The sequence below is a fragment of the Nannobrachium achirus genome, assembly GCF_963921795.1.
Source record: "Nannobrachium achirus genome assembly, chromosome: 9".
NCBI lineage: Eukaryota > Metazoa > Chordata > Actinopteri > Myctophiformes > Myctophidae > Nannobrachium > Nannobrachium achirus.
Genome location: NC_137818.1, coordinates 29,636,728 through 29,660,052, shown reverse-complemented (window position 1 = coordinate 29,660,052; position 23,325 = coordinate 29,636,728). Strand labels below are relative to the sequence as shown.

The 23,325-nt window shown below is 40.1% G+C and overlaps 2 protein-coding genes across 2 annotated transcripts; both read left to right on the top strand.

The window, feature by feature from the left end:
• Positions 1-1,570: 1,570 nt before the first annotated feature.
• ampd2b (adenosine monophosphate deaminase 2b) lies at positions 1,571-10,095 on the top strand (the record flags this gene model as incomplete). The annotated part of the gene is made up of 17 exons (XM_080733138.1): positions 1,571-1,615; positions 2,119-2,249; positions 2,402-2,470; positions 2,611-2,707; positions 3,081-3,270; positions 4,147-4,288; positions 4,622-4,711; positions 5,009-5,138; positions 5,383-5,577; positions 5,750-5,881; positions 6,077-6,240; positions 6,427-6,553; positions 6,651-6,814; positions 7,697-7,817; positions 8,399-8,572; positions 9,248-9,358; positions 9,880-10,095. The coding sequence occupies exons 1-17, from the start codon at positions 1,586-1,588 to the stop codon at positions 10,093-10,095; spliced, it is 2,283 nt and encodes a 760-aa protein (XP_080589264.1). The 5' UTR covers positions 1,571-1,585.
• A 5,379-nt stretch (positions 10,096-15,474) lies between these two features.
• Positions 15,475-22,537, top strand: LOC308290575 (glutathione S-transferase Mu 4-like). The gene is made up of 8 exons (XM_080732479.1): positions 15,475-15,592; positions 17,173-17,248; positions 17,355-17,419; positions 17,511-17,592; positions 17,980-18,077; positions 18,173-18,268; positions 18,394-18,504; positions 22,104-22,537. Exons 1-8 carry the CDS (start codon positions 15,557-15,559, stop codon positions 22,206-22,208), a joined length of 669 nt encoding a protein of 222 aa, XP_080588605.1. The 5' UTR covers positions 15,475-15,556; the 3' UTR covers positions 22,209-22,537.
• The last annotated feature ends 788 nt before the right edge of the window (positions 22,538-23,325 follow it).

Below are 23,325 nucleotides of genomic sequence, written 5' to 3'. Positions count from 1 at the left end.
CTGGCAGAGTGAGGAACCGTGGAGGAGAAAACACAGTGATTAAATCATAGATGATTGAGCTACTTCAGCCGATTAATATTTCTGTCTAGACTTGTGTTCCTGTGATTCAGCCCTCTCTGTCGTTTGGGTAAATGGAGAGACTGAAGCCTGACTTATACATTGTTGCAAGAGAGCATTACGGACTGAAAATAGCAATTAGGCTATTTTCAGTGCACGACACTGGCACACAACTAAGTATAAATCACCCATCACTTATTGTTTGTCGAGGTTGATAAGTTAATTTACAGTCAAGGGGGCACTTGACCAGAAAGAAGAATGAACTGATCTGATTCTGCAGTCTGCACACCATCTCATACAAATGGCAAACTATAAAGTATTACTCAATTCTGTTTGGTTTAAGAGATAGTGAGAGTCGGACGTGACAAGCGAAACGGCATACTGAGGCCCTGTGCCATTTTTCATTGTCCATAACAACTCAAATAGGGCTATCATCAGTGGAAAAACCTTTAAAACTGATCATTCTCTCCTTTTTGTCTCCACCAGCCGAAGGCTGAGGGAGAGTATGTTTTCCCCTCCGTCCGTCCGTCCGTCCGTCCGTGCGTCCGTCCGTCCGTGCGTCCGTCCGTCCGTGCGTCCGTCCGTCCGTCCGTCCGTGCGTGCGTCCTCGCAGTTTGTGAGCGCCTAATCTCAGTCGCTGTTGGCCCAGTCGCTGCCAAAGTGAGCACACACATTCCCTGGAAGCCAATCTAGAACCTCTGCCCTAAATTTTTCAAATGGGCCTTTTCTAGCGCCACCTAGTGGCCGATGTTTGCAAAACACATTTCTGTGCACTACTCTTACAGATTTTGTCCAAAAATCCTACAAATCGGTAGGCAGTATCTCGACAGTCATGTGATCGACACGGATCTGTCCGATTTTGCATATTCCATCCTGATTGGCTAAGATTGGCTTCCAAAGTTTGTGGGATCGAGACGTTTTGAACAAAATGCCTCAAATCACAAACGCAAAGTGCAATTATCATGAAATCGCGCACACACGTTCCCACTAGGCCGAGGAAGACATTTTTTAATCAGCCTCATGGTGGCGCTATAACAGGCCGATTTGTGGTTTTACCTATAACTCCACCGATCAGTTTCAAACTTTGTAAGCGCACTCCCTAGAAGCTAAGGATAAACCTTTGCCCTGCATTTTTCACATAAGCCTTTTATAGCGCCACCTTTGGGCCGACTTATGTAAAACACATTTTTGGATATTACTCCTTGAGATTTTATCCAAAAATCACGCAAATCGGTACACAGTATCTCTATAGTCATGTGATCAAGTCCGATCCGTATGATATTTCATATGCCATCCTGATTGGCTAATATTAGCTTCCAAAGTTTGCAGGATTGCACCACCAGGACGCACAGTCTGGTGGAGACCTGTGCTCGGAAGAGCACTGCTTCTAGTTTACCTTGTTTTTCTTTCTTTTCTCAATTTTCAATCTTTAGTTGATCTCCGTGGTGGCCGCCACCTGCTCACTTCCCAGCATTCCTTGCCTGGCATCCCAGTATCCCTAAAACAATCCATTGACCTGCGCACATCCATGGACGGGAAGTACAAAGAGATTGCCGAGGTGAGTGCTTGACCATAGACCTTAGCAGACGCTTCGACTGTGTCTGTAGGGTGTGTGATGGCTGATTTAAGTAGTCACGCTGGCCCAGAGTCCATTAGTTTAACTGAGGCGGCAGTCACACCTGGCCTGGTAAAACTAATTAAACTCTGAGGTTGAGCTAGGTTTGACTATACACCTGTTATGCACACAGGATAAATCAGCCATTAACCACCCAACAGGGTCATAGATGGTTAAATAGAGCTGAAGATAACATTCTGTGTCTGTTTCGTGTAAGTGTTTCTGTGTGCCAGCATGTTAACTGGAGACGCCTAAATGAAACAGACTGGGGCTCTGTTTCATTTAGGTGTCTCCAACAGTTGGCTTCAGGACATACCAAAATGTCTGCTGTGAAAAAGGTCTATTGTGCTCGACTGCCAAGTGAATAAAGATATTTCTTTCTCCCTCAGAGTCTGTAAATATTGACAGACATGTTGAATGTGCTGTACTCTGTGTTTTGTGCTTAGGAGCTGTTCTCACGCAGCCTCACTGAGAGTGAGATGCGCACTGCCCCCTATGAGTTCCCAGAGGACAGCCCCATCGAACAGCTCGAGGAGAAACGGCACCGTCTGGAGAGACAGATAAGCCAGGACATCAAGTAAGTGAGAACGGACAGGACTCTGAGTCAATGAGGGGAGCTAAGTAATATTTCAACCTTTGCGACCTCAGCTTGAACTCTGCGTTCTCCAAGGATTGATACTAAAACAAATGTTGGTGACCCTGAAGTGAACTCTTCCCTTCCGCCCTCAGGTTTGAGCCTGATATCCTTCTACGAGTTAAACAGGAGTTACTGAAAACCGACAGCGCTACAGACCTAGAGTAAGCAAAGACCTACACTTTGCCTTACACAGAAACCACTGCACTTGTTTGTTATGTCGTCTACTGTATATCTAAAGAACTACCAGCTCAGGAAGGAATAATTTGTTTGTATCTAAATTATATGCTGTATTTATTATTAGATACATGAAAGAGGAGAGCCAATATCCTGACCTGCGGGAGAGAGAGCCAGAGGGGGAGTACCAGCGAGTTAGCATCTCTGGGGAGGAAAAATGTGGGGTAAGACATCCTTGCAGTCACCTTTCTCAAGAAAAACCCTTCTCAGTTCTGTTTATATTGTGTAGAAAGACTTTCGCACACCTAGATTAAGAAGTTTAAAAGCAGGTGAGTGGGCTAAAACAAGTAGACGATTTCAACAATAAAAGATAAGCCTGCATAGTGCATACTGCCACTTGCACGGTCAAGAGTTATGTTTAATTAAAGAGTCACGTTTAATTATGAAGCAACGTTCCGGTCTAATAGACCTTCCTCAGACATCAACTGGTCTACTACAACGAAGCGTTGCTTCAGTTTGTCCATCCAAAAACAATAGGCTACTTAAAAAAATAAAAGCATGGCCTGTCATCTTTGCAATCTTTCTCTCCTTCAAAAGGTTCCCTTCACAGACCTGCTGGATGCGGCCAAGTGTGTGGTGAAGGCCCTCTTCATAAGAGAAAAATATATTGGTGTGTCACTGCAGAACTTCTGCAGGACCACTGCCCGCTGCCTTGAGGAGCTCAGTGAGAGACCTGCAGACATGGGTCTCTATGATGAGGAGCTCAAAGAATCCACCGGCACTGCTAGTATGCGCATGCACATGCACATTCACATGCACTCACTCATACACATACATGAGAATATACACAATGTGTATATTACACAATACAAATAATAATTTTGCTGTGGCAATACAGAGAACATGAATAGGTATTGTGGACATTATAGACATGCCACCCTTAAGTAATAAGTGGATATAAGGTAGGAAGTCGGTGTAGTGTTCATTTAACCACTATATATTAGACTACATACAGGGCTCTATACTAGGTCTCCTTGTATTTCCCTCTATGCCAAATCATTTTGCTGAAGTTAGCATCACAAGTTAACGCTTAATAGGGACGTTAGGCTTCATGTGGTTAGGGCAGGGGTTCCCAAACTTTTTGAGTTCAAGGCACCCCTATCTTTCATCCGAGGCACCCCTACATTATATTCATAATTTTCACTCCCAGCACCTTATATTTATATAGCATATTTTAGCAATTGTGTTGCAAGGAAAACGTTGAGATAATAGACATTTTGGTTAGAACTGACTGAAAATAACGTATTTCAAGTTTAAAATGATACTAAATATATTTCTTTCGTGTCCAAATGAATTCCAACTATTATCAAATTATCTCGTGGCACCCCTGGATTGCTGTCAAGGCACCCCAGGGCACACAGATCAACAAATGATGGCCACTGGCAGGCACTTTGTGTTGTACTCTTCACCACAGCATAGGATAAACAATAGGTCTGGTTGCAGTGTCCAAATATTAAGACATCAGTCCCCACTAGATTTTACAACCCATCTGGTACACACACCCATCAACAGATTGTCTCTATGTACCGGCTGTGGTGACAATGACTCTACAAATGTGATCTCAATCCCATCACACATGGTGTGACATTCTGTCTTCTCTCAGCTGCCACCGTGCACCCACCTGTTTCTGCTACGCATCCCTATGAGAACCAAGACCCTGCCAGCATGCCACCTGACACGGGATATGGCTGCAAGATGGTGAATGGTGTGGTGCATGTGTACACTGAAAGGAGCACAATGGATAAGTGAGATACAGTACTTTATCATTGGTTGGTTGGTTAGTTGATTGATTGATAAATTGTATCTGTACTGTCCTGCTGCATTCAGGAGCCCACATTCACGCATAACACACCCATAGGCCTATATCACAATGCAACTTGTGCTGCAACCTGCAACAAATACCAAATTAAACAAATGATGGTGTAATTTCATACCATTTGATGAAGGCATGCATGATGTACTGTACTTATAGTATACCCCAAAACGCTAGGATGCTAGGAGTGTAGTGGTTGGGCTCAGTTCATCTGTGATTTGTTACCAAAAATGTGTCTTCTGCTAAAGCTTTGTGTTGGTTTCAGGAGCACAGAACTGGACATGCCTTATCCAGATTTACAGGAATACATCGCTGACATGAATGTAATGATGGCCCTCATCATCAATGGACCAGTGTGAGTTTCCACTCATAATAATAATAATAACTTTTAATAATAAAGATAATAAAGATAGGAACATTGCAGCAAAGTGTAGATTCAATATAAACTGAGGGTAATTAACAAAAGGATATTGAAATGTGTATACAGCACAATGTAGATTGCACATCAGTTATTTAACCTCTTAAACCCTTTATAGTTTGTAGACCAGAGTTTGGTGTAGAGTTCCCTATACACAATGCATTGTGGCCTGCATAAGAATCAAAGGTTAAGGATGCTGTTTTCTATGAATGATTTTGTTGCCCGCTGCCACAGGAAATCCTTCTGCTATCGTCGACTACAGTACCTCAGCTCCAAGTTCCAGATGCACATCCTGCTGAATGAGATGAAAGAGCTGGCAGCACAGAAGAAAGTCCCACATCGAGACTTCTACAACATCCGGAAGGTGAACTCATTAGTCATTTATACTGAGTCTAATTATAAAGAATTTGTATATCTTGTAAGTATGGGAATTTATATACTTACAAGAATGTGTTATATTGAATAATTAAGAACTTCTTCTACCCAGTTGTAGTTTTTGGAGAAAAATATTATTATTGTTATTATTATTTTCTGCCTATAATTACATAACATGCCCATGCCCATATTAGGGATGCCACTGAACTCTTTTGGTCTGGGTTGGTTTCTAGGTTGACACACATATCCATGCCTCGTCCTGCATGAACCAGAAGCACCTGCTGCGTTTCATTAAAAGGGCCATGAAGAAGTATCCTGCAGAGATTGTCCACGTGGAGAGAGGCAAGGGCCAGACACTCATGGAGGTGTTCGATAGCATGAACCTCACCGCCTTTGACCTGAGTGTGGACACGCTTGACATGCACGCAGTGAGTGAAACACCACTACAAATGGGTAAACGTGTGTCCCATTTACTGGAGCTGTTCCATTTTTAAGCAATAATGCCCTGCCGAAATGACAGGTAGGGATTTAATGTGACTGTCTGGGGCATCAGTACACAAGAGAATAATGTAGTGAATCACAGCGACTATGTCTTCACAGGACCGCAACACTTTTCATCGATTTGACAAGTTCAATGCCAAATACAACCCCATTGGAGAGTCGATACTGAGAGAGATCTTCATCAAAACTGACAACCATGTTGAGGGGAAATACTTCGGTCACATTGTCAAGGTGGTCGCCGAATGCATATAATAACATAAACACTCTCTTTTCACAGACTTCAGTCAGTCAGTACAAGTTATTTGAGAGTTTTGTATTTTAGTTAAATATAAATACTCCATAACCTGGGATTTGCAGTGTTGATGTTCAGCTAATTTGTATGGTACTTGCGCCCTCTGCTGACCATAGTTTCTAACTGCATTTCAGGAAGTTATGTTTGACCTGGAGGAGAGCAAATACCAGAATGTGGAGCTCAGGCTGTCCATCTATGGACGCTGCAGAGATGAGTGGGACAAACTGGCCAAATGGGCTGTCAAACATCGAGTCTACTCGGACAACGTTCGCTGGCTTGTGCAAGTGCCAAGACTTTTGTGAGTAGCCCTCGTTATAAATTTCAATCACCTTTGAAGCCAGATTTTATTTGCACGTTTGTCCTTTGCTCTCTGTTCTACACCTTGCAGCCCGGTTAATAGTAATGAATCAATTTGATTTACCGTATGTGAAACGAACATCATTAAAATGTAAAATCTTTGTCATTAATTACACCCTCTTCACAGTGATGTCTATCACAACAAAAAGCAGCTGTGTAACTTCCAGGAGATGTTGGAGAATATCTTCATGCCCCTGTTTGAGGTCACAGTCAACCCAGGCAGCCACCCAGAGCTGCACCTCTTCCTTCAGCATGTGAGGAACTCTTTGCTCTAATTGCATTGGAATACTGTATCAGTCATGTACCCTAAATCTGCTGTATTCTATTCATAATTCTTTGTTGTCCATTCAGGTAGTGGGCTTTGATAGCGTGGACGATGAGTCCAAACCAGAGCACCATATCTTCAACCTGGACAGTCCTCTACCAGGCAACTGGACGGGGGACGACAACCCACCATACTCTTATTACCTCTACTACATGTATGCCAACATGACTGTGCTGAATCACCTGCGTAGGTATGTACATTCACACTCTCAGAGTTACAAATTCATAAATTAAGACCTTCTTCTTTAATGGAAAGTGACACATCTGTTGCCATATTGTGCAGACATAACTATAACTGCTCAATTGACCATAAATCATGAAATTACCTTGTGGAATACTTTATTCTCAACCTTTATACTAATTGTTCAAAAGCATATTTATTCACATCACACTATACTACATTTGAAGCTGAAAATGGGTTCTCTAATGAAATTGGTGACCCACCTGAGCATTTATTTTCTGTTTATTTGAGTGCTGGAAAGATGGGGAGACTGAACAAACACTTTAGAGCAATGATTACTATCAGAATATAGAGCTTTAACAAACACATTGTGTTTAACAAAAACATATCACTTACAGTACCTTTAACTATCTATTGTACTGTTTGTGAAGTTATGACACTTTGAAACTAGAAAGATGCAATACTGGGAAAGGTGTGGTTGCCTATTTATAGTCTAAATAGCCAAAATGCTATGTGAAGCTTGACCAATCCGCAAGCTTGCACCACTCCTCCTTTGAACTCAATGGACCTTTGGGGTTTACTCTATAATATATAAAGGGTTTACTCTATAAAGTGTTACTCTATAAAGTTGGAAGAGAACAATAGTGTGTTGCCCTGGCCTATAGGCAACCACACTGACTATGTAACTATGTAGCTAACTTTACACTGGTTTGACATCACAGGCTTGGGGGCACTTTATTGGTACGTGGGAGACAGCCATGAAACTTTCCCTAACTGTACCAAACTGTCCTCCAGAAAAATAAAAAAATTAAAACGTTGACATTAACTTTCAAGACTTTTCTTGCAAGTTCCTATACTCACTCTGTATTACCTCTGTTACCCCTAATCTCAGGAAGCGGGGTTTCAATACTCTTGTGCTGCGTCCACACTGTGGGGAGGCGGGGCCAATTCATCACCTGGTGTCAGGTTTTATGCTATCAGAGAACATCTCCCACGGCCTGCTTCTCAGGAAGGTATGACCTCACCTTCACAAGAGCTGCTTTAGTTCTACCACACAAAGGAGAACGTATTACTCCAGGATATTGTGTCGAAATATGAATATAGGGCCATAACTCCAATTATTCTATTCAGAAACCAGGAAAAGGCAGTGGTGGGAAGAATCACTTTTTTGCTTTTACTTAAGTAAAAGCAGCAATACCACATTATAGAAATACTGTACTCTAAGTAAAAGGCCTGTATTCAAAATGTACTTGAGTAAAGGCTAAGGCACCGACTATAAAAGAATACAATGGTGAATGATATAGTTATAGTTATCTTTATAGTTTTAGTGCCCAGTAGGAATGGCGCTTAAAGGTACAAAGGTATCGCATCAAAATATACTCACATGAAACAAAGTAAAAGTAAGCACATTTTTCAGAATTTATCAGACTTTCTCAAAAATAGAAATTTCGGTTTAGGGTGTGGTAAAAGGAATGATTCATTTTTCCTTTTCATTAAAAACAAAATCTCTAACCTCATTTTGCAAACGCTTTGTAGGATATAAACCCACTGTATGACGAGTGTGATAATGTAACACCGTCTTCCTTACCTCCAGGCTCCTGTACTACAATATCTGTACTACCTGGCCCAGATTGGCATCGCCATGTCCCCCCTCAGCAACAACAGCCTGTTCCTCAGCTACCACCGCAACCCGCTCCCAGAGTATCTGTCCAGAGGCCTCATGGTCTCCCTGTCGACTGATGATCCCCTGCAGTTTCACTTCACCAAGGCTCGTGCACTCACTTCACTCACTATTATGAATATACATTATTATTATTAATATCATGTAGATCATTTATTAGATGGATATGATATCGATTAACTTAGTAAAACAAGCAATTTGTGTGTTAACAACTCGTAGAACAGAATCCGGCTCAGCTGAGCATCTACACAAACATAATTGGCCATGGAAGCCCGGCGGGGAGGGTGATCTTTGTAACTGCACATACTCCTACAGATTGAGGTGACTCCAGTCAGTGGGGGGTGTTGAATATAGGGTATGTGCGTGACATCATCATCATACCCGAAGGTTATGCGGGAACGCCTACTGAGTGGCAAAAAACTACTTTCTGGCCTTGACATCCTATACATCCAAACAGAAAAGACCTATCTGATTGCATTAAACGATGTTAAACTCATTTGCCACACAATTTGCCATTCACTTTATTGGAGGAATAAGATGGAGACAGCTACGTCCTCCTGGTGGGAGCTCCTCACTGGCAGGTGAGCCAGTAGAGTACAACAGCAGTGGCAACACAGAAATGTGTAGGAAGGAAGGAATTGGTATAACGACTATATTGGGGAGAAAAGGAGAGTAAAAATAATTGGCTACTCTAAATGTAAATAACACACCTACAGTATATTTATATTCAGTAGTGGGTGTGACGTTAACATTACATTGCAGGAGCCCTTGATGGAAGAGTACAGCATTGCAGCCCAGGTGTGGAAGCTGAGCTCCTGTGACATGTGTGAACTGGCTAGGAACAGTGTGCTAATGAGCGGATTCTCTCATAGGGTACAGCATTACAAATACAGCCTCACATCATATATACTAATAGAACAACGGCTTGTCACAGAATGTTTAGGGATCGGTCACTAGCGGTTATGACAAATTATGCTGATACATGTTTAGTAGCCTGGTGAAATCTAAGCAAACCTTGTCCACTAAACTGCTACACTAAGTAGCAAATTGTGCAGCTTATTTGTCTTTTATTCATGCTATTGGTATTCATGGTATTCTTCCACTCTGCACCTGTCAAGTTGCACACAAAGCTCAGATTTTTCTTCCCAATCTCACACTAACAACCCCTTCCCACTGTAAGATTTTATTCTACTATTCTACAACCATTCTGGAGATCTGATCAATTTTATTTCTTTGTCAGGGAAATGAAATGATTATTTTCTTGAATATGTTCCTTATCACAGCCTAAGCATTCTGTGACAGGCCATGCTCTAGTAGTCTATTACTTTGCAGCTTTAATTGACTATCTATTGTGTGTGTATTCAAATATAGATTTATCATCTCTTCTCCAACAGTTTAAGAGCTACTGGCTTGGTCCACACTACATCAAAGAGGGCCATGAGAGCAACGACATCAGGCGCACCAATGTCCCTGACATCCGCGTGGCGTACCGCTACGAGACATTGTGTGAGGAGTTGAATTTAATCACACAAGCCATCCGCACAGATGAGCTAGGGACCATCGAGGAAGAGGAGAGTCTGTATATGGGAGCTGCACAGGTAGAAAAGTAAAGCTACCTCACCAATGACAAAATTAATTTAATGAAACATAAATTCCTTATTTTAAACAACTCAACTTTGGAAGGATTTGTAAACATACAGAGCTATATTCATGCCTTACTCCCTATCCCTAAACTTCTTTGCCTTTTTTACTATTTTGAAAACATAAAAAAAATAGCCGGTCTACATCGACATGTTGTGAGCTTGTAGATCAGCTATAGAGGGTATGTGCGTGACATCATCATCATACACGAAGTTATGTCGGAACGCCTACTGAGTGGCAAAAGAAAACTACTTTATGGCCTTGACAGCCCATACATCCTAGAAATCTGATTGCATTAAATAACATTAAACTCACTTTGCCACTCGATTTGCTATTCACTTTAGGCATGCGCATTCCCTTTATTTGATATATATATATATATATATATATATATATATATATATATATATATATATATATATATATATATATATTTTACAAAATAGTAAAAAATGGAGAAAAGAGTTAGGCATGGATGAAAATAGTGCCCACAGTATATAGAACTAGCAGCAGGGTACCCATGTATTGTTTGGGTTATTGTGAGGGGAAACTAGGTATAATGTACTTGGAGGCCACCAGTGGCAGAGTGTCCTCCCTGAGACTGGGATCAATCCCTGGCCGAGTCATACCAAAGGCTAATGTTACCCAATGGCTGCCTGCACTCCGCATCAATGATTGGATTGGGGTTAAAGGGATATTACACTTTCAAAGTCATTTTATCGTCTAATCAGGCTTTTATGAACACCCTGAACAGTTTTTAATTTGCTTGATTCAATATTTAGATATTTGATGTAAATGTTACCAGGCCCGACACGCCCAGGCCCTCTCCACATACACACCCATTGTAACTTCAAACTCCATTTTAACCATGATAAATTCATTAAAAACAACCATTATTTTTTCTGGTGACTCAAACTACCCTCCTAATACGTGAGCAGGCCGTGTTTTTTCGATAACTTTTTTCATTTATTTTTAATAATCCATTTTTGTATTAAATATTTTTCATTTTCCCAAATAATTATTAAAAATTAATGAAAAAGGTTATCGAAAAAACACGGCCTGCTCACGTATTAGGAGGGTAGTATGAGTCAACAGAAAAAACAACGGGTGTTTTTAATGAATCTATCATGGTTAAAATGGAGTTTGAAGTTACAATGGGTGTGTATGTGGAGAGGGCCTGGGCGTGTCGGGCCTGGTAACATTTACATCAAATATCTAAATATTGAATCAAGCAAATTAAAAACTGTTCAGGGTGTTCATAAAAGCCTGATTAGACGATAAAATGACTTTGAAAGTGTAATATCCCTTTAAGTCCCTGCGACATGCTAGGGACTAGCGAAACTTTCAGTCTACTCCGACCTGGGGTGTGTGCATACATAAAAGACAGACACAGATCTATCTTTTAATTCCATAGTCAACATTTTTTTTAACTTACCTTTTTTACTTTTTTACTTTAATATTTAACTTTTTTACACATTTATTTTATTCTAGAAGGAGGTGGCTTGGCCTTACAGTACATTTTCCCAAATTTGGAGATTCCTGCAGAAATAGTTACATTACACATTACATTACATTACTAGCCTGTCTCCAAATACTTTGTGCCTATTTCTCCAGTGCAATATACACTGGGCCACGCTGGGTACCTGCTAGGTATATTGAGGTATCTCACCTTTGGAAGGAAATCTTTGAAGAAACTGTTACAAAAGACTGTGAAAGTCACTAGTGTGAGCGATAAGAGAGGATATAGCCTCAATTTTATTAGGTTTATATGCCACCCATGGTCTTCATTTTGTTTTGTATCTTTGGTTTTATTCATTCTTAGTGTCACAATGTTCATGTCTCAATCGGTTTATTTCAAAGCTATCATGATCTTGGTAAATGACCACAACCCATCTGTGTTTCTGTACAAAGTGGACCTTTCAGGGTGATTCCATATATTGTTATCCTACCTTCACCCCATTTTAATAAAAATGACAGACCTCAACGCAAAGATAATCAGGAAGCATAAATAAGCTGCAACCAGTGGTGGAAAGTAACTTAAGACTCAAGTAAACTCTTGATTCTATTGTACCAGAGTATTTCTACGTTGTGGTATTGTTACTTTAAAACCACTGGCTGCAACTATTGTCAGTTAAAGTCAGGTACAATACTCACTATATCATCCTGCCAACAGCTGTTGTAGGCCAAGGCTACTTGACATCCTAATATAGGCCTACAGTAAAATAATCAAGCCTTCTGTATATTGAAAAGTTGTACACAATATTTGAATAGTGTTCAAAACTGGTTCCATTGATATTAGCCTGCCCACTTCTGGTCATTATGTCATTATTCTTTCACTGTGTTTATGGCGTTATAATTGCGTGGCATACAGCCACTTTACTGTTTGTTTGTTGTGCAATGCTGCTACTATTGGCTCAAAACTATTGGTAGTAATTGAATAAGTAACTTTATCATATTGTTGATGTCTGAACCCTGTGCCCTGTGTATCTGATTGGCAGCATCATTGTGTTTTATGCATCATTGGAGTTCAATATGTCAACTACACATATTGATGTCAACTATCAAAACCATTTTGATCCATACTTAGCACAGTGAATAAGGCATGCATGATTTGTTAATCCTTGTTTCAATCAATAAACAAGTTCAACCACTGTCACAACCGGGGGGACACTGCAAGATCTTCCTACCGTTCCTGAGACATGACATCTCAAAGATAAAGGATCACTCTCTTTACACAGTTTTGTTTTGTTGTTTGGCGTTAATTATAAATTCTTAATGCTGTTCAAAAGTATTAGCCTATATTCTCCATTGATTTTTGTTGTGCTCTTGGTGATGTATTGTTTTGTAACATGTTTAAAAAATAAAAATCTCTTCCAAGTCATTTCTATTGTATATTAGCAGGTCTGCATGAATGTTATTTAAAGTCAAATTACAATTATGTATAGGCCTACGTGTCATTGTGATATTATTGGTTATTTTAAAGGAATATGGGTGTAAAAGAGGGAGAACAGGGAGAGAGGGAGGGGAGGTGGGCAATATTGCCCGCAGAGGATGGTTGGTTAGACTGTTGATTGTGGATATGCCAACTACGGTCTCATCACTGGACAGTGGACACCAACAGAAGCTGAGTATGAACAGAGGCTACATTGTATTCATTATCTGCTTCATTATATTGTGCCACTTGACCAGGGTCAGTGTGCGTGAGTAGTTTACAAAATAAACTCTAGTAGGCCCAGCTTTTATACTGAATGCAAGTAGCCTATAGCTGCATTCACTGAAATAACAAAAAAATCTCCAATAATACTAAAATCTGCACAAATCAGTGGAATGCATGTTCGCAAATGATTACAATATTTATTAACCTCCCCCCAGTAACAACTCAAATAATGTATTTATTTATCATCATCACTTGCTTTAGCCTGACAAAATTACACTTTTTGAGCTTTCAAGTCCAAGAGCTTTCACATTTGAACCTTTATTACTGGACACTTTCAACATCAAGTTCAAGGAATTTGAGTTCAAAGTTCAGCTCAGCTACCCTTGAACTGGCAAATCTTGTGCCAAAGATTATGTTTTCAAGTCAGCGGCCGAACAACAGTTGACCAACTTTGAAGTATTTGCACAGGCAGCAAAACAGGGGTTTAGATCAAACTACTAGAAAAGAAAATTTCAATTACATTTTAAGTGTAATTTTAAGTGTGCCTGCAGCTCGCTAAGTGTGCAACATTGTGTAGCGGTTGGTGTTAGCATTAGCATTTTTAGCATTAACATTAACATCAGCATTAGCATTAGAATTTTTTACATTAGCATTTTTAGCATTAGCTAGCATTAGCATTTAGCATTAGCTTTAGCATTTTTAGCATTATCATTAGCATTTTTAACATTAGCTAGCATTAGCATTAGTATTTTTAGCATTAGCATTTCTAAAATTAGCATTAGCATTTTAACATTAGCATTTTTACCATTAGCTAGCATTAGCATTTCTAATATTAGCATAGCATTTGTTAGCATTAGCATGTTTAACATTAGCATTAACATTTTTAGCTTAGCATTAGCGGAAGTAGTGGTTAGCATTAGCGGTTAGCCGTTGGGACTCACTCTTGACCGAATTTGAGACCGGTAACGTGTGGAGTTATGGCTGTTTAAAGCCCAGCCAATAGGAATACAGAGGGGGTGGGGCTTAATCAATTACAGCTCATCCCTATTGGCCAGAAAAAGTCCAAAGTCGTGTGAGCGTTTTAAAGTTTAAATCACGTTGCTAGGCAAAAGTATGCCAGAGTAATGTGGCGCCAAGGTTTTTGGGCATCGTTTTTTGCAAGTTACGTCGCCATGGTAACGCGGATCGGAAGGAAAAGTAATAGCAACCTATTCCCGGCTGAGCTGCACGTTTTTATGTATATATTGCGGGGGTGGTGTAAATTGTGCGGCAGTTATTATGTGCAGAAATTTGCAAGAAAATTAATTACTTACTTAGGGATATTCCACTTTCAACATGGAAAAAAGCTTTTGGTCCTCTCTCCACATACACACCCATTGTAACTTCAAACTCCATTTTAACCATGACAAAAACACCCATAGTTTTTTCTAGTGACTCATACTACCCTCCTAATACGTGAGCAGGCCGTGTTTTTTCAATAACTTTTTTTTATTTATTTTTAATAATTATTTGGGAAAATGGAAAAAAATGAAATACAAAAAATAATTATTAAAAATAAATGAAAAAAAAAGTTATGGATAAAACACAGCCTGATCACATATTGGAGGGTAGTATGAGTCACCAGAAAAAATAATGGGTGTTTTTAATGAATCTATCATGGTTAAAATGAAGTTTGAAGTTACAATGGGTGTGTATGTGGAGAGAAGCCCATAAATTGTTTCCCTGTTGAAAGTGGAATATCCCTTTAAGTATGGCGGATTACAATAAATGTTTAATAATCTGTGTTTCGCCAGACCATACACGCCCACCATTGCTGACTGCTTATCAGGCTTCCCTCATTAGCCCTATTCACGGCCCGCCCACTCAGCATCCCCCTGGTGCTGAAGTCACGTTTTGAAGGGTAAAACCCTGCTAAAGCCCATAGAGTTAACACAGAAATCGCAAATTTAATGCAATTTCCGAATAGTAAAGTATAAAATACGGCTAACATGATCAAGAACACAAGATAGTAAAAGGCACAAAGCATTATAATTTACTTTACCGTTCGAAATAATGATTTGTTTTTCTGTATTCATTTCCCCTTCTAAACTGACGTCAGCACCAGGAAGTTGATGGGAAATTTGCTGAGTGGGCGGGGCGGGCCGTGAGCGAATAGGGCTCATTGGCTGATGCTGGAACCGTGGCTCTCTGCTCTCTGTCTGCAGGCTGCAGGTTGTGGATTGGAACTATTCTCTTTCTGTGTTTGGACTGAACAATTTGCTGTTTGCTCCAAGATGACAATGAAACTGGCTTACTGGGATATTCGTGGGGTAAGGAATGCGATTTGCATTATTGACAAAGTCAAGATATTGGCATAATTTCCGCAAACTTGCTAGATTCTTTGGGAATAAACCTAATCTGTGCGCTTTGTGATTTGATGAATGCTATCAAAGAAAGAAAGAGTAGTTATGCAACAGCGAAACGCCGGTGGTTTGCGTACACGTGTTCGTTCGTTCAATGGCTAGCTTCAGTGATAAAGACTTTAAAATCTTTTGTAGATTGAGTTTGTGTTAGGTGTAGATGTGTGCACACAACGTGTATAATTATAGCTCGCTCTGAACAAAATGGTATTCTTTACAGTAGACCAGACAGTAAAAATCGACCCCGCACATGATTCGAGCAGAAATTCTAATAGTGTTTTCTGAGGTAATGAAATTAACGACGTATTCCTCCCTTTAAAATGGTTATTGTTTTTACTTAAAGTGTTGATCCTACATAATTTCAAATTGGACATGAGGTTCTTTTTTTTTTAGCAAACAATAGAATGTGTGCCACAGCACAGGGCCATTATGCAAGCTCTCCCATTCCACCCAGTTCCTTCAAGTCAAACTATAACTGAAATTGAGTTTTGTGCAGTGGTGATGATGGCAATCTCATTTTAAATGTGAGGGGGAACTGAGGAGATCAGTGGGGATATCAAATCAGTGGTCCTGATGATTCAGCCAGTCAACCATGAATGCTCCTACAAAGAGCCTTGGTGTTCACTTTTGAATAATTAACATCTTTAGCTGGAAAGTCCCTTTTTTGTTTGAGTTCTCATTTAAATCAGATATTATAGCCTACGTTTTACATAGGCTTTTTGTGCATGGGATGAATCAGAGGATTATGCTTTTATTTGGCCAGACCAGACTTATAAGCATAGTCAGGTTTGGCTATGCCAGCATTGTTTGCAGTATCACTGTGTGCAGTATGCAGAAAGTTAAAATGTAAGCTTGCTTGTCATGAAGGTGGGGTGGAATGAATGAACACCAGACCATCTGGTCAATGTTTGAGGAGTCTGTTCAGAGAATATTCAATATTGTCTGATGATCCTTTTATAATTCTTCAAGCTGAGTATGGCGCTGACTTATACCAAGTTGCGTGCTGTGTCAAGCACAAAAATATAACTCGGGCTTTGCCCTCTGGCAGATGATTCCCTAATGCAGGTTTTCTGCCTACTACCTACCTTACTTACAATTTAAATAATGCTTAATATGTGTTGCGTATAATTTGTGGTTGTGATTTGAGGCGCGCACACACACACACACACACACACACACACACACACACACCATAGACTGTATAAAATATAGACACACATACACACACACACACACACACTCACAGTCACACACACATACTTGTGTGTGAGCTACGAGCGTCGGCATCCTCACAGCCGCCTCTCCGCCTGACTCGGACTTTAAGGCCATCGGAAAATCACCACGCGCCCGAGGCTGGGCGCGTGGTGATAGCCTAGGTCTAGGGCTCTGTGTGCACTTTGCAGCATGTGAGTCCCAGATACATTTCCCCACAGGGACAATAAAGTACATTGTAGCATGTCGGATAACTAACCAGTTTCTCCTGTATACAGCTTGCCCAGCCTATCCGTTTGCTGCTGGAGTACAGTGGCACAAAATATGAAGACAAGTTCTATGTCTGTGGTGAAGGTACATAAAACTTATCACACTACCAAAAATACTTCATTGGATGATATACTGTATATTGTCATGAATGAAGCTACTACTTTGTGCAATGCTTTTGTCTCACACACAGCTCCAAATTATGATAAAAGTTGCTGGTTTGACGAGAAGAAGAAACTTGGGATGGACTTCCCAAATGTAAGACAATCTACCTTTTTTGTATTGATTACAGTTGAAAGGTGGTCCTGCCAATGACTAATAATCTTCTGTTGTTTTATTTTGACCATAGCTGCCCTATCTTGAGGATGGTGATAGGAAGATAGTTCAGAGCAATGCCATCATCAGATATGTTGCTCGCAAGAACAATCTCTGTAAGTAATCTATGTTGAGAATTCTACAAGCTGTCTACACTGTGTGTGTTGCTGGTAATTGTCACAGAAGAGGGGACTAGTCTTTCCGCTCTAGTTTATTCTATTATTGACCCGGACAAAGGAAACGCTGATAGGGAAAAGGGTGGGTGAGTGGGTTGGATTTGATCTTCATCTCACAAGGGTACACGTTGTTCCCACAGATGAGGGACCTAAACTTTACACTGTATGTCTAGGCAGTGGCACACATGGGGAATGTGATGCACAAAGGCTATTTCACACATTCAAACAATTATATGCAACACACTAAATTGTCCATTGTGCATAAGCTTTTAGAATTAGGATTTCATTCTCTTCATTGAGCATTACTTTCAACTCATTCAATGATAGGTGGAGAAAGTGAGGACGAGAAGGTGCGAGTGGACATCTTGGAGAACCAGGCGATGGACTTCCGTAATGGCTTTGTCATGTTGTGCTACACTGACTTTGTAAGACAAAATCTTAGAAGTTGTTCACACCTGAGCATTATCTTTTCTTTGCTATGGAACTGCATCATTGCTGACCCCACTTTCTTTGATACCAGGACACGATTAAGCCAAAGTACATGGAGAAGCTGCCTGGCGTGCTGAAACAGTTCTCTGAGTTTTTGGGAGAACGGAAGTGGTTTGCGGGTGACAAGGTGCTTTATTTTCTAAACCCAATGGAAGGTTTCCTGTCATGGATGAATCGTGTTTAAAGTCTTGATTTAGCATTTGTTGTTTTAATTTTACATTCTTTCATGTACATATTTGTGTTTTCACTCAGATCACTTTTGTGGACTTCGTTATGTATGAGCTACTAGACCAGCACAGAATGTTTGAGCCTAAATGCCTGGATGACTTCAAAAACCTCAAAGATCTTTTGGACCGTTTTGAGGTGAGACATTCTCGATGAGACACATACAGGTGTTTCGCTGAGGAAAATAGAAATGACTACACTTTAGACCTTGTTTGAATGTGGAAAATCTAGAACTCCACTCATTAGAAACTTAAATATATATTTTTTAAAATATTAGTTTTGGGGCTTTTATGCCTTTATTTGATAGGAAAGTAGACTGACAGGAAATTTGGGGAGAGATGGGGAGTGACATGGGGCAAAGGTCGTCCGGATCGGGAATCGAACCGGCAACACTGTCAGGCATCAATGCCTAAGTGGTATGCGTCTGGTGCCCTGAAACTCTCTGCATTTATATTCACAAAATGATCTATCCAGTCTAGATCTATACAGTCTAGATCCTATCACATTCTTAGATAAAGGATAAATGGAGAATTTTCTTTTGGGAACTTGGGGACATTAGTCCTGACACACAGTAAGTACCTAGACCAACAAATGTGCTTGATTTATGTAAAATAGTATTATTTAATTGTCAATTATAAACTCATTTTCACCACGAAACATGCACAACAAATAAAGGCATTCTGAACAAAGAGATTTATAACTATTGTTTAGTTAGGCCAGAGACCATACATTTTGTATTGATCCGACATTTTGTTGCTGACATTTTGTCTGCCTGACTGGGAATTCAGAAACACAAAAGTTTGGATGCAATAATGATCCAAATGGAACTTGACAGGAAAATATTTTACTGACCATTTACATATGTAAAAGAGCAGTGTACAAATGTTATTCTAAAGAGCAGTGTACAGTAGTGTTCCTATATTTATACTGAACTAGTCCTTACCCGTTCAAAGATATGAGCTCCGAAATGATGTGCAGTGTGTGGGTTATGGGGTGTGCACTGTGCACACAGTATATGAGGGATGGAAAGTAACTTTCTGGTGCTTGCATGATAATATGTAGGAGCATCAATTTAAGAAATACCCGTTTCGTTTAAAGGCTACAGAGATACTGTGTACCGATCTACATGACAACATCTGAAAGAGGGCCAGCCAACACCCCCCCACCCCTGCCCCCCCCCCCCCCCCACACACACACACACACACACACACACACACACACACAGAGCTGGTTAAACATGTTGCCCCATGCTAGATGCAGAATAGATATGCCTCATGCTAGATGCAGAATAGATAGTAGTTACACCATGAAAATGCTAATATACAGCATATGATTTGTGAAAGTGACAAACGGGCTTCACAGTTATGTCAGGTGTGTTCATATGCTAATGGTGATGCGATTTCAGATCAATTTCTCCAGCCAGTGAGGAGAAACGCTGTGACAGACACTCACTCAGACAGACATTCGCAAAATTATAGTATAGATGTGCAAATGGTTCTGTTCATATCCCATGCTAACCTAACCCGGTCTGTCCAAGAGTAGTTACCTATACATTATGCATACCTGACCGAACCTGGTGTAAATGTTGGCTAATAATAATAATGTAATGACCCAAGTTCTGCTCATCCAAAGTACAGGTCTTGACAACAGCTTTTAAAGGAATTACTCCTTATTTACAGCAGCATCATATCAAAGTCACATCAGTCATGGTTTTTCATCAAAACATACAGTATCAACATTAATGACAAAATGAACTCCATGACACAAAGACACAGGCTAATGCCAGAGCTGGACCTGCCTTCTGCGCTCTGTCACGTCTAGAAGGTGCTCCTCAAATGCACATAAAATGTGTACCCATTTAGACCTAAGGCCGATTCTAAAAACGCCTCCTAAAACCTGACCTAAGGTTTCTGAAAACCTTAAAATTTGCATTCAAAAAATGTAAAATAAATGTTGTTGCTATATATATAGCAAATACTAATGTGACACAGACGTCGCTCCCGGCCTTAGAGGTAAAACAATGTATAGGTAGCAGCAGGTCTAAATGGGTTAAGGGGATGTGTACGATATCAGTATCTCTATCGATGCAAGGGTGGATGGTAAAGAGAATTCACACCACGTTGTGGTGGTTGTACAGCTAACTTTGGCGACATTCACACAGGCACGTTTTATTGCAATTAAAACGAATCCTGTAACGTATTGTCGGAAAATACACAACGTTTGGGCATGTGTGAAGACGCATCCGTATTTTTTTCGAATCAAAGAAACAAATGCAAATCTGGTTTCGATTCGCTACAGCAAACGCTTCACTGTTGGTGTGAATGCATCCGTCTCAAATACAGGCAATGAAACATTGTGGTAGATTATAGAGACATGTGCGGGTTAAATCCATAGTTATATATAATAAGTTAAATCCCCCTCCCGACCGTCCGCTCCCATTAGATTTCTGACCATTAGCCTACGGCCCATGGCCGTCCCCTCAGTGAATGATTTCATTTCTGATCACCGCTCCCTCGATCGCGCATAGTTTATTTTGTGAGGAGTTGCTCACAGTCAGATAAAAGGAAAGAGCCACTGGAGTGAGGAGAAATATTGTATGTATCCTATATAGGCTATGCCTAATATAATATAGCCATAGGCAGATTTGTGGTTCTCTCACCCTCGCTCGCTTTCTCTCTCTTGCTCTCTGTGCCAAATCATGTGCCAAATGGAGATGTTTTACGTGCGGAGAAAGCCTGGTGATGCGAGGTTACGCGAGGAGAAAGGGAGAGCAGAGAGGGAGGGCGAGAGGAGAGACAGGGAGAGAGACGTTGAATATACATTCATATCTTGCTAAACTAAGTATAAGCTCTATATCATCTGTCTGATTTATTGCAGGATTTTGCGGGGCGAGTCCCGCCGGCCGCCGCTGGTTTTATTTTTTGATCGCCCGTTTCCGACCGAGATAAATAGGCTAACGCCTGCGCCGCAATTTTGCGGGGTTCCTGCGATTACATTGTGAGTTGAAGGAGGCATTATTATGCAGCTTGGATACATACATACTGTACATGTTTGTCCCGTGGACAGACATGTTCTTCTAAGCCAGGGGTGTACAAAAGGTAGATCGTGATCTACCAGTATCACAAAGGCTGTGCAGGTAGACCATATAACATGCCTGATGCCCCTAATATAAAGGGAAACGATTATAAACCAAAATCACAAAACCCCTCATTTTGGCATCTGTCACTTGAATTAAGGTGACTTGACTTGCCTGTCAGCTCCCTTCACTGCTTATAAAGTAGGAAAACCCCCACTTTCAAGTCAGTAGCATTACAAAGAACCCAAAAACCTTTCACTTCCATTTCCCATTTCAAGTGCGTTTGTATCACTTCCATTTCCCATTTCAAGTGTGTTTGTATCACTTCATTTCCCATTTCAAGCGTGTTGTTGTATGACTTCCATTTTTTTAGTTATATGTACCGCCAGTGCCACTACTATTCCAAAGCCCCCCAGGTAATTTTTTTTGGGGTATCATGTCGAGCTGGTCATTTTAAAAGTAGCTCTCCAGTCAAAAAAGTATGGGCACCCCTGTTCTAAGTGATACCTTGTTTCGGATGACAAAGTGCAGTGTGAGCGCAAACGTATCAATTAAATATGCAAGAATGTGGCAACTTCACCCCTCCCATTTGCACGACTAAACCGAATTATATTATGAGAATGTGGCCTATGACAAGTAACACATTTGCTTTGTTAAATAGGCTTTGGACAAGATTGCCGCCTACATGAAGTCGAGCAGATTCATGAAGACCCCTGTCAATAACAAAATGGCCAAGTGGGGAAACAAGAAAGAGAAAAAAGAGTGAAGAACAAAGCATACATGCTTCAGTAGAGGTCATTATTTTGTTTCACAAGTGAATGTACTTTGCAATTATTTGTTATTTCTGCCCTGCTAAGATACACTTTTTTAGGATTAAGTGATGTTGACTAGTTCAAATGTAACTAGATGTTAAAAGGTACAGTGTATCTTTTGTGATCTTTGAATTCTTTCTTTTTCTCCAAATGTTGTACTCTGATTTGAAAATAACTGACCGTTCTGTAACTTGAGTGTTGATTTCGTTTTTTTATTGGACTTAGAGCACTTGATTTCCTTAAATATTTGTTTAATATTTTGTTTTAAGATGTGAAAGTACAGTTTGCCTTGTATTGATCTTAATTGTTCTTTTTGAATAAAGAAACTGGACATTTCTTTGAAAAGGCTACTTGTGCTAATCACTTCTCTTGTACATGAAAATTTGATCTATTCTAAAGAAAGTCACAATTGGCAAATAAGAAATAGACCCTGTTATTTGCGTTGTGTTTTCACTTGCATAAGCTTTTAAGCAATTCACCACAAAATATCTTTCTATACTAATATTGTGCTTAAGGGACATGCAGTACTATTGGTGGCTATGAAGTTTAAAACCTCTTTTAAAACATCAATTGGTTGACGGCAGTATTTCACAAAACAAATTGACTGAACAGAAACATTTCACAAAATAAATCACTGACAATACAATATAATATCAGGAAATGTGTGCCTTCATAAAAGCACAGAATAATTTGTTTTGAATATCTGAATCGAGGCCAAGGAGAAATCTAAGATGGCCATGGCAGGTTTTATACTGCTGAAAGCCAGATCCCAAAGCAAGTAATCTCCCTTCGTCCATCACTCATTACTATTGCGACAGCAAAGAGGAGACTAAAGGCCCATTCCCACTGGGCCAGATAACAGATAAAAAAATCTCTTTCTCCAGATATTTTCCATTCAAAGTGGATGGTAGATACAGATAAAAAAAATAGCTGCCACAGATAAAAGTATCTGTGGCAAATATCTGTGGTAGATATTTTTTTTTTATCTGTATCTACCATCCACTTTGAATGGAAAAATATCTGGAGAAAGAGATTTTTTTTATCTGTTATGTGGCCCAGTGGGAATGGGCC